The sequence below is a fragment of the Acinonyx jubatus genome, chromosome B3, assembly GCF_027475565.1.
Source record: "Acinonyx jubatus isolate Ajub_Pintada_27869175 chromosome B3, VMU_Ajub_asm_v1.0, whole genome shotgun sequence".
In the NCBI taxonomy this organism is placed as follows: Eukaryota; Metazoa; Chordata; class Mammalia; order Carnivora; family Felidae; genus Acinonyx; species Acinonyx jubatus.
Genome location: NC_069386.1, coordinates 9,709,442 through 9,721,650, shown reverse-complemented (window position 1 = coordinate 9,721,650; position 12,209 = coordinate 9,709,442). Strand labels below are relative to the sequence as shown.

Here is a 12,209-nt window from a genome sequence, read left to right as displayed (position 1 = left end):
TTGCTTTGTCTTTCCTTTCCTAGGGTGACTGTGTGGTTACGGTGTTGCTGGCTGAGGAGGACAAAGTTGAGGATGATGTAGTTTTTTATTTGGTATTTTCGGGTTCCACCCTCCATCACTGCACAAGTACACGGAAGGTCAGTGCTGATACGCTGGAGACCATTGCTCCTGGTAAGTATTGGGTGGAATCTTCACTGGCCTTTGCTGGTTCTCAAGTACTTTTTTTTTTAAAAAAACTGTTCTATTTGTTTATTTATTTGTTTTTTAGGAAGAGAGAGAGAGAGAGAGAGAGAGCACAAGCAGGGGAGGGGCAAGGGTGGGTGGGGACAGAGGATCCAAAGCAGAGCTCCATGCTGACCAGTTGATAGCAGTGAGCCCGGTGTGGGGCTCGAAGTCATGAACCTGAGATCATGACCTGAGCCAAAGTCGGATACTCAACTGACAGAGACACGCAGGCATCCCTGATTCTCCAACACTTTTATTCCATGTTCATTAGTGTGGAGTAAGAGGAAGAACGGATCAGGGTGACAGAACTCTTTCTTGTCAGATCTTTGTTTTAAATACACATTAAGGTAAAGCATTTTGTTTATATATTGCTTATTCTACGAAAATCTGAGACTCACTAGAAATTAGCAAAAATGGTGTCATAAGTTGAAAGATAAAAATTAGGATCAGCAAAAATATTAATTTATTAGAGTATTGAGGTTTGGGGGAAAGTAAAACATGTGGAAGATTCAGGTTCTAACGTGGCTGCCATGCTGTGACTGCAGATTTGATGCTGAATGTCACAGGGGCAAAAGCAGAGGTAGAACGATAAGTAACATAGGCCTCAGAATCTAAGAGGGACCTAAGAACCTTTCATAAAAGCCAAACTTTCCAAATTATGGTTCATAGTGGAACGAGGACCATGTTTAATCACTGTTTAACAGAATTCAAAGGGGAAAGTATTTACTCATTAAAAATTCTTTACAAAGTCACAAAGTCCTTGCTACTTCCACCGGAAACAGCTGAAAAAATGGCTGTCTCTTCACCTATCGCAGTACCTAAAGGTGTGCCGACGTGTGTTCCGAGATGAGCTCATTTCCTTAGCTGACCTTGTTTCACAGTTAACAATTAACCACTTTTCATCGGAATGCAAAACCGGGCACATTGAGGGGTAAACCCCTAAGAAGTGTTGACAGTTAACTTGTTCTTTAGACAATAAACTAGACTTAGTTCTTCCTGAAGTGTTTCTTTTTCCCAGTGTTTTTATGTAACACTGATTCCACTGTGTTGAAATAGATGGTGTAAAAAAACTACTACTTTACCAAGGGCTTTTAATATCTAGTCTTGCCAGTATTGGATCCTGTTGCCAGTTTTTCATTGCTGTGCCATTTAATATAAATTAGCTTCATGTCTGATACCTACCAACTGCTGGAAATTATCCTACAGTTAAGAACTGAGGTTTATGACAGTTGAAAGCTGTATTTAGCTTTCTGCTTGGCAGCAGTGGTTTTGAAAAATACAGTACAGAATTTAAAGATTCTTGACAATTCCTATGAATATCTGCCCCCCGCCCCCCACCCCTGCAAATTTTTAGGGATTGGAAATTTAACAAGGAGTTCAGGATAGATACTGATTTCTTCTCTAAAGCGTATTAAGTATCCTCCTTTGTAACCTAAAGCTCCAAACATCTTGTTTCCTGTGATGTATATCATGTCAGAAAGGCTTATCTGGAACTTGAGGTCCCCTCTGGAGCAGGTGCCATCCAGTGTCACCATTGCTAAACACCTGCCACGTGTGAGAAACAGTCCTCTGCAAGGAGAGTCGTCAGTCCCTGACTGGCGCACGTGTAAGAAAGAGTGTCTGTAGATACAGGGAGGATGCCAGTGGCTGTAAGAGAAAGGTCAGGGGTATCAAGGGTGTAGCCCTGCATCCTAGTTGTGGTCCTCAGTCCCAAGTACCAGCAAAGTCCAGCCCCTGGGAGACGGATATGCCCGGCAGCTCTTGGACCTTTGCTGGCAAGGCACTGACATCAGGATGGACGCTTATTTTCCTGAGTTTCATAAGCCCCTTGTACTTGTACGACAGCCCAGAGCTCCGAGTTCGTTCCAGACCCTTACTGATTTCCAACCTTCCTTCCTGAACTCTGGTTCCCATTTCATCCCTTGCCTTTGGTTGTTGTTGTTGTTGTTGTTGTTCTTCTTCTTCTTCTTCTTCATTTTTAAAAATTTTTAAATGTTTATTTTTGAGAGAGAGCACAAGTGGGGGAGGGTTAGAGAGAGGGAGACACAGAATCCGAAGCACGCTCCAGGCTCCGAGCTGTCAGCACAGTCCGACTTGGGTCTCGAACCCGTGAGCTGTGAGATCATGATCTGAGCCGAAGTCGATACTTAACCGACTGAACCACCCAGGCACCCCCTTGCCTTTGGCTCTAAACCTCTTTACATGTCTCCGTCCCCCTCTTTTCCAGCCACATCCATCTCTGGGTGTCCTTTAGTGCACTTATCGACTCTGAGTCCCCTTACCCTGCTAACCCCAGTGAACCAGAATGGATATTACACTCTGCTGCTTTCTCCTAATTTGATTTAAATCCTCAGAAATCATCCCTGACCCATTTGCATGGGGCCTGGAGTCCTAGTACCTGCCTTCTCTAGTTTCCACTAATCAACTCTCCCCTCCTGTAAATTGTGGTCTCTGGCACCTCCCGTGTTCCCGGTCAGGCCTACGGGCCCAACCGCCTGTCCCCTTTTCTCTCCAGTTGGACTGCACGGTCTTCTCCTCGTTGAGTTCACTCAGGATGATGACAAGAGGTGCCCGAGCACAGCAGAGGTGACAGAGGCTTCGAGTCCCTACAGGACCCTCTTGTACAAGCAAGCCAGGCGGAATGGCAGGCCGCACTCTAACCGTGGACCTTTGATACGGATGCACAGTAGCAGTGAGGCCCCGGTTGGTGACTCAGAAGCTCTGTTCACTGTTTAAGCAGAGGGGACTCCCGAATGGAGCCCGTTGCTCTGGTCAGCATGCAGGAGCTCCTCCCGTTCAGCTGCTACATCTGCTGTAGTCATTTGTGGATGTGTAGGGATGGACATCTTGGGGTTTGAGTTAGATTTGAATCTCTTGTTTATATCATGGCATGAATATTTTAGCCTAGAATTAAACTGCCTTAAGTCGGTTTTTAGGGACATCTTAGACTTGTTCCTTACCTCCCTTCAGCTCTCTACTGAGCTATCACCTTCTCAGCGAGGCCTTCCCTGTCCACCTTATAAAAATATACAGCGGCCTCCCCTCTGGACTCCCTCTTGCCCTTTTCTGATTTGTTTTTTTTCCCATTGCACTTACCAACTTCTAACATGTATATTTCATTTATGTTACTTATTTTCTACTTGACTTTGCTGAAGGCAAAGCTTCATGAGGGTGTGGATTTCTGTTTTGTTGGTGTATGCTAGGAAGGCTGTTAGTAATCCCTACCATTTGCTGGAACCGCTTTTCTGCTGTATTTGAATTCATCCCAATTCTCGGAAGCCGCTCTTCTAGAAAGGTTGTGCACACATGTGTACACACACACATACACATGCACACACAACCCCTGCACCCTTTCTTTTGAGAAACGCAAAAGGAGTTTGATCTGGCTTCTTGAACTGAATTCTTGGCTTGAGGGCGGGAGTCAGTGTTCTCTTTCCAGTATCTACCTACGGTGATTTCTGAGCCTCAGTGAGCTGTATTGACAGCCTCAGGTTTCTTGTCTGCTGCGGGCAATGTCAGAGTAGTGAGGATTCTTCATGGAAAGTGTCTGCTTGCTTTGTGCATCCTGGTTACCAGATGCAGCAGCGGCTACTGGGAGGGGTGTCTGTGCACCCTTTTTGCTCCTGTGTGGGACCAGCTCCTCTGGGCCTCGTCAGTTGGGTGCACTCTGGGAAGAAAAAGAGCTTTGTGTCTTGTTCTTGCTTTTAATGTCATGTTTCATCCAGATTGCTGGCTCTGATGTTTCTTTGAGTTCTCTGCAGGTTTCACTGTCAATGTTCTGTCACATTTTAGTTTTTACTAAAACCAGATGATTGATTGACCTTCAAAAGGCAGCTACTTCTTGATGTTAGTCTCTAACCTTTCATTATTTGGGGATGGAAGAGAGAAAGAAACCTTTCTAACTTGGCTCCTTTAAAAAAGCTCTTTAACTTCAGATACGAAAATTATTTTCCTTTTTTTCTGTTTTTTCACTTTTTTGTTTGTTTTCTAATGAAAGGTTAGAATGAATTGTACATGTGTGTTTAATTATAAATTGTAAAGGCTTAGGGCACCTGGGTGGCTTAGTCGGTTGAGCATCTGACTTCAGCTCAGGTCATGATCTCATGGTTCATGAGTTTGAGCCCTGCATCGGGCTCTGTGCTGACATCTTGGAGCCTGGAGCCTGCTTCAGATTCTGTGTCTTCCTCTCTCTCTGCCCCTCTCCCACTGTGACTGCCTGCCTCTCTCTTTCTGTGTCTCTCTTTCAGAAATATAAATAAGTTGTAAAGGCATTAAAAAATTTTTTTTATGTTTATTTTTATTTTTGAGAGCGAGACAGAGCAGGGGCGGGGCAGAGAGAGAGGGAGATACAGAATTCGAAGAGGGCTCCAGGCTCTGAGCTGTCAGCACAGAGCCCGATGCGGGGCTCAAACCCACGAACTGCGAGATCATGACCTGAGCATCCAAAGTTGGATGCTCAACTGACTGAGCCAGGCACCCCAATTGTAAAGGCATTTAAAAAATTTTTTTTTAATGTTTTATTTATTTTTGAGACAGGGAGAGACAGAGCATGAACGGGGGAGGGTCAGAGAGAGAGGAAGACACAGAATCTGAAACAGGCTCCAGGTTCTGAGCAGTAAGCACAGAGCCCGACGCGGGGCTCGAACTCACGGACCGCGAGATCATGACCTGAGCCGAAGTCGGACGCTTAACCGACTGAGCCACCCAGGCGCCCCTGTAAAGGCATTTTAAAGTAATCTTTTCTTGCCTTGCTACCATCAAAAAGCTGTGGACATGATGATTCCCCTTTTTTCGTAAAGTAAATACAGTATAGTAAAAGTAATAACATCTAAGGGGGCAGTTAGGTGGAGGCTTTGGTTTCTACTTTATTTGCCTTTGAATTGTTTGAATGCTTTACAAGTGAGTGTGTTACAAAAACATATATAGTAATTTTTAATAAAAATATTTTGAAGACTGAAAATAATGCTGTTTCTTTTGAAAATAAAGCCATCTGAGTGCTTAATTAACACTAGACAAACAGGCTTTATTTTTTATTTTTTAGCATATATTTTTTTCTGTTTTTTAAGTTTTTTAAAATTTATTTTGAGAGAGAGAGAACAGGTGTGAGTGGGGGAGGGCCAGAGAGAGACAGAGAGAGAGAGAGAGAGAGAGAGAGAGAGAGAGAAAATCCTAAGGAGGCTCCGCTTTGGTGGCACAGAGCCAGACTCGGGGCTCAAACCCACGAACCGTGACATCATGACCTGAGTCGAAACCAAGAGTCGGATGCTTACCCGACTGAGCCACCCAGGCGGCCGCAGACAAGGTTGGTAATAAAATATTACATGCAAAATACGAATTTCTGGTTTAAGAATATAATTTGCTATGAAATACAGCCTGAACTGGAAATACATCTCTAAAGACAGAAGGTATTGCCTTTGTAATAAATGAAATAAAATATCTCCATTCTTTTTTCTTTGTATGAAACAAATCCAACCCCAAATCCCATCTTAACTAAAAGTTGATTTTCCTTTAGAGATGGAACTGAGGTTTTTCTTTAAAAGTCTTACGCAGGACTGGTTAAGTATTGTAAAGAAATCTGAGTATCCTTGGAAGATAATTCTTGAGGGATATGGAGTACTGTCTAACTGCGTTCATTTTTATTAGTGACATGTTAATTTAGACCAAGCCAACAATGATTTCAGAATAGAAAATGAGCAGGATGTTTAGTGGATGCTGTATGTACTATTTTCCTGAAAGGCTTTGGTGCAGGGTCTCTCATAAAATGAAATCTTTTTTTCACCATGTCTATTTACGTTTAGAATTTGCGGCAAAGTTTCTTACTAGACAGGAAAACTACAAGCATTCACTGACCTAAAATTTGACTCAGCTCTTATATTTTTCTTTCTCACTCATCAAAGGGAAGGTAGTGTATATAGTAAACTTGACATTAAAACAATAAAAAGGAAAAAAATCTATTTGCTGTGATCAGAATTCCTTTCAGGCTTACTAAAAATCAGTGATTATAGCCCAGGTCTTAGTAAGTCGTCCTACACGTAAAACACAATGTGTCTCTCACTTGTTGTGAACCAAAACCTGTCTCTAGTAGCTGATGTCCAAGGTTGCCAAATCAAATTATACCTTTGGAAGGAAGTTGTAGGCTTTAAACCGGCCTAATTGGAGAGTGCTGGACCCTCCCTCTCTGGCCAAGAAATCTGTAACCTTCTATTGGACACTTTTTAACAGTCTCCCTCTTCTAAAATGTTCCTGCTATAAGGCTTTCTCTAGACGGGTACAATTCTAAATTTTAAAAAACTTTAAAAAGTTACTGTCCCAATGCTAGTTCAGTATATATAGTTGCTATCCTGGAAAAACAAACAGAACTACTTGAAGGGAAAAAATCTCTGTTGTCTACTGTCCCGGTTGTAATGCTTATGTGGAAGTTGTGTATTTCATCACCTTGGAGCTGTGGACACAGCCCTAGAATCTGCACCCGCATGCATTGTGGGGGAGGCAGTGTCCCCGCCAAGGAGGTGAAAATTGGTTCCTGGGGGGGCAAAAAATCGTACTCTTTATGTAGAAGCACAGACACGTGTGTACAAATATATGGTATATCCGTAGCATTAAAGTTTCATTAGATGGCAGGTAAATAGAGAAAAACGTCTACAAAGACTTCAGTGGTGGGGGGGGGGGTGGTGACAGTAAATGAAACACTGAGAAATACCGTCTTAGAATAATAGGCTAGGATATGGTAGATCATGATTTTAGCATTAATCAGTCCCTTTCCCCCCAGAACTGTACATGGTGAAATTCCTGCCTGTTTTTTCCCCACTCTGCTAAAATTCTCTTACACCAATTTGCACACCTACCATTCGACCAGCAAACACTAGGAGTCGGTGCCTTGCTTGCTCCACCTCATCCTGAAGACTGAAAATTTCCTTTATCCCTACGTAACCGCTTCTTAAACACCTCGCTGCCAAACTGAAATAGTGAAATAGTTTTGTATCTTTCCACCGTTGACTGCTTAACGCAGCCGTTCTCTTAGAACATAGAGCGTGCTCCCGGGTGGGACCGGGCTTGGCTGGTCCAGCAAGCCCTTCAGGGTTCCTTTTGGGATGGTTGGTAAAACAAAGTCCCAGTTGTTCCATCCTCAAAAGAGAAGGCCCGGATGGGATGTGGGCCACTTTTAGCTTAATAGGAAATGAAGTAATTCTTGGGTCATGCTTCAGCAGAGTTGTTTATCTGTAGCAATATTTCGTTTCCATGGGTATGGGTGATACGGTGATAAGGAGGCTGCAGGAAGGCTCTCCCAATCTCAGAAGCACACACACATACCTCCCGATCTGCCAGCTTGAAAAAGGTTGGAATTAGATGCTTTTAAGAGGAGCATTAGCAGTTAATTAGCCTTGTTGCCTCCCAGCTTGGAGCTCCTTACTGTGTTTTTGTTCTGCATTCTCCCTCTTCTGTCTTTTCAGTTCTGCGGAGCCAAAGGCAACTTTTAGTTCCGGGTCTTGCCGCAGAAGCTCTTTGTGGAGTATGGGGAATTTCTTTTCCTGAGTGACCTAAACAGGAACGTTTTTTAATAGCTAAAAAAAACCAGTAACTACCAGTTTTTCCTGCCTGTCTCAGGGCGGGTGCCTTGTGCGTGGCCATCTCTGATGTTTCTGAACAATCCGGAAGGTTGGCGGTGGTGGGCTTCAGGGTGGAGTGACTAGTTCGGGGTGACCTAACGCATCCGCAGTGTGTGTGGGGGGGGGGGGGGGGCAGGGCACACCTGATACTGTCTGACCTGGCAGCCCTTCGCCAGCATACTTCCGGACCTCCGGACCGCTGGTTCAGTCCGCCAGGGGCCGACCCCCCCCCTCCCCCACCCCCCGCCCCATAATTTACTGTGCGCTTTCCGTCATAAAGGAACTGGACCTGATCGTGGGGGTAGATGCAGAAGGCGGTTTTAGAAATGGAATTGAAGGGGTGCCTGGGTGGCTCGGTCGGTTAAGCGTCCGACTTCGGCTCAGGTCATGATCTCATGGTCCGTGAGTTCGAGCCCCACGTCGGGCTCTGTGCTGACCACTCGGAGCCTGGAGCCTGCTTGGGATTCTGTGTCTCCCTGTCTCTCGGACCCTCCCCTGTTCATGCTCTGTCTCTCTCTGTCTCAAAAATAAACGTTAAAAAAAAAAATAAAAAAAGAAATGGAATTGAAGCTCAGGCCGTGTTTCTTTACCAGTTTGTCACTCTTCTTCCCCTCTTTAAATTCTCTGGGCTTGCTTCCTTCAGGGGAAGCTTAGTAAATTTCTCAGAACTTCCCTTTTTAAAAAGACTCGTGATTCTTATTTTCCTTCTTTGTTACCAGGAAATTGAGTGGAAGGAGAAAAACATCATGGCAGTAGCTGAAAACCCCACTACTCGTCTTTCTGCGGCAGCTTCTGTTTTTATGTAGAAAGAAGTTAAATTGTGACGATGATATCAAGTTGAAAGTGGTTTCCCATCCCCGTGTCTTTTCAGTGTAGGTGTGGGCATCGTTAATACTTTTATTTTGTGTGCACAAAGGCCCCTGCAGATAGTCGTGTCTCTAGAGCTAATTTACGGCAATAAGACGTTTCGTGTGTGTGCGCGTGCGTGCGTGCATAGCGGGGATTGTTTTATTGCTGGTCTGTATTGTATAAACTTTGTTGGTTTTTAAATGTTTATTTATTTTTGAGAGAGAGTACACGAGTGAGTGGCAGGGGTGGGGTGGGGCAGAATATCTGAAGTGGGCTCTGAGCTGACAGCAGACAGCCTGACACGGGGTTCAGACTCATGAACTGAGATCATGACCTGAGCCAAAGCCGGACACCAAACCGACTGAGCCACCCACGTGCCCCTAACCTTTGTTTTTTAACATGTTAGGGTTTTTTTGCCCCAAATGCTTTATCTGAAAGGTTATAAGGGCTTAAAAAATAATGAGAGGGGTGCCTGGGTGGCTCAGTCAGTTAAGCGTCCCACTCTTTACTTCAGCTCAGGTCATGATCTCACGGTTCCTGGGTTCGAGCCCCGCATCAGGCTCTGCACTGGCAGCATGCAGCCTGCTTGAGATGTTTTCTCTGCCTCTCCCCTGCTCACGTTCTCCTTCTCTCTGTGTGTCTCAAAATAAAAATAAATAAACTTAAATCTTGAGAACCACTGGAGCATAATAGGAAACACTAATGTGAGAGCGTAGCCGGCCAGCCTTGTGCGGTGGGTTTCCAGACAGCAGGGTGAGACGCTTTGTTTTTGGGTGGTAGTGGCTCTCCCAGTGTACTCTTAGGTTATTAATAAAGGCCGATCCAGGACACCCTCAGCCCTGCACTCCTCTTTTACTCCTTGAAAAAGAAGCCTATAATCATACCAAACAAATTGCAGATTTCTGGCACATTTTACTCAGGATGATTCATAGTGTCCTTCAGATTGTGAGTTCGTGTCTGAAGGGAAAATGTCAAGCGAACAATCAGATAGTTGCTCCTGGGTTTCTGTTTCATGGCCTTTTCTGATGTTCTGCCTCCCCTGAGACACGCTTTTATTTTACACAAAAATGTGTACGCACAGCTGCCAGTAGTTCACCCATCCACCCACCACCTTCCAACAGATTTCTTCCGCCAAAGCAGCAGAAAGTTGCCAGTAAACACGTGTGTGCGCACACGCACACGCACACTCGTGGACTGCCTTCCGGGTCTCCCCAGCCTCTGCCAGCCGAGCAAACCAGTGGTTTAGCAGTTCCAGTTAGACTTCCGAGCACTTTGCCCTTGTGTGCTTCCACAGTTCTGAGTGAGGTTGTCGCTTCACCGTGGCTTTTTTGCACTCAGGCAAACCCTCTTCTGTGGGCATGAGAGTGCGTGCGTGTGTGTGTGCGCGCGCGCGCGTGTGTGTGTGTGTGTGTGTGTGTGTAGTTGAAGGCCGGGAACATGGTGTGAACTCTGTGTCTGGACAGAAGGAGCGTTTACGGGGCGGTGGACGCTATTTAGCGTCTGTGGCGTTGTAACTCCCTTTCTGGTTCAGGCTTGGGTTTCTCACCTTGGCACAGGCTTGAGGAAGGAAACCGGTAAGAACGAATAAGGATTGTTCATCTGGGTAGTGTCTAGTAAGTTAGTATAAGATCACTTGTAAGCAAGATTAAGTTTTGAAGGCAGAATTCAGTTTGGATCCCAGATCATTCACATTTTCGTCATTGAACTTTGAAACTTGTGATTTTAGTGTTTATTGGCAGTTATTCATATGTACCTCAAGGGGCTGTGAGGAGTGTATAGATTAGCTTAATCCTGGATATGTCGAAAATGCTATAATTATTGGTGAGGTTCATGAATGAGAACCACACTGTTCTTTAAAGTAATTCTTCCGACTGAAATACGTAGTGTTACATCTATCTTATTTAATTGAAAATGAATCTGGGTTAGGTATGATGTCATTTTGGGTTGGTTATGGTATTGAAGAATTTGAGAAAACTCTTCTAAATTATAGCTCTTTGCTTATAAGACCAGGAGACTGTCTAGATTTTTAAAGTTTACTTATTTATTTTGAGAGACAGAGCATGAGTGGGGGAGGGGCAGAGAGAGAGAGAGAGCAGGAGAGAGAGAGAATCCCATGCAGGCTCCATACTCAGCATAGAGCCCAACATGGGGCTCAGTCTCATAACTCTGAGGTCGTGACCTGAGCCGAAATCAAGGGTTGGACACTTAGCCCACTGAGCCACTCAGGAGCCCTGAAGACTGTCTAGATTTAATAGTATTAAAGACATTGTCATTTACCTCAGGACACATAGCTAAAAAGTAAGGAAAATAGGTTTGAACCCAGGTCTGTGCTGTCACTAAGCATCCAGATGTGATCAAATTAATATCCTCTCGAAACTATAATTTCCATCCCTTGAACTTAACTTCTGCTTCCATTTTTATGCTTTTCAAACTCTTCCCTCTTCTTGGAATCTCTTGCTAACTTTCTCTGCCTGTCCACCTTCCACCTGGTAACATCTACAGGCCGTAACTCTGGGGAAACCTTGGGGCCTGTAGGGGCCACTCCCTCGTGCTGTGAATGAAGAAGTTGAGGTCTGGAGAAGCAGAGGTGATCTGAGGTCACACAGCTTAAGATTGTCTCTGGCGTTTTTATTCCTTTCCTGCTGATTCTTCCATGGTACCCTTCCAGTCTTCTTGTACTCAGAAACTTGGGAGAAGGGGCAGACTGTAGAGCCAGAAAGTGGGCTCAAATTCTAATTCTGCCACCAAGGAGCTTTATAACCTTGGCCAGATTACTTAATATTTTTGTGCCTTGGTTTCTGCATCTGGTCAATGGGTATAATAATAGTATCTACCACATAGGGTTGCTATGAGGAGTACATGAACTGTTACTTGGAAAGCACAGAGAAGACAGTCGAGCACATAGCAAGTATTCTAGAAGTGTCTGTTAGGTAAGAGAAGATGGGCACCGGCCATCCGGGTGCTGAGGGCTCTACTGGAGGACCCCGGGCTTGCAGAGCCGAGAGCGGGGTACCTGTCCAAAAGGTCCTTCCGAATGGCCGCCTCCTTCGTGAAGTCTTCCTGCTCTTGCCCACGCGAAACGTGTTGTTCCTCTCCCACCAGTTGCACTGTGCGAGTGTCTTCCAGAACCCGCACCCTTCAGACTTCCTTTGCAGTTCCCTGCCATGTGTTTGATTCCCCTTATAGACTGCACACCTCTGGAGGGGCTGACACCCTCACCTTACTTGTGTCCACCTCGTAACCACAGTGCCCTGGGCTCGGGGCATAGCCAGCTGTTGGATGCTCTGGAACCGTTGGAAAGATACGCTTTCCGCCAGAAAATTCCCCAAACCTCCTACCTGAGTCAGTGGACTTGTTTCTGTTGACATTGTTGTTTTATATCGTTAGGTTGGCTGCTGTTCAAAGAAAGGTTAAGTTTGTTTTTTTTTTTTTCTTCTGATTTTCATTTCATATGTTGAATGTATAGATTCAGCATATGTATTGAATTGAAATACACATGTGGGTGTCCACACACACATGGGTGTGCAC

The 12,209-nt window shown here is 44.8% G+C and overlaps 1 protein-coding gene across 4 annotated transcripts in view; it reads left to right on the top strand.

Annotated features, from left to right (window-relative positions):
- Positions 1-12,209, top strand: part of AKAP13 (A-kinase anchoring protein 13) — a 329,213-nt gene that overhangs the window by 123,553 nt on the left and 193,451 nt on the right. For all 4 annotated transcript variants that reach the window (XM_053223592.1, XM_053223593.1, XM_053223591.1 and 1 more), the window contains one exon: positions 24-171. In XM_053223592.1, coding sequence (XP_053079567.1) covers positions 24-171 — 148 coding nt within the window. The remainder of the gene's footprint in view (positions 1-23; positions 172-12,209) is intronic.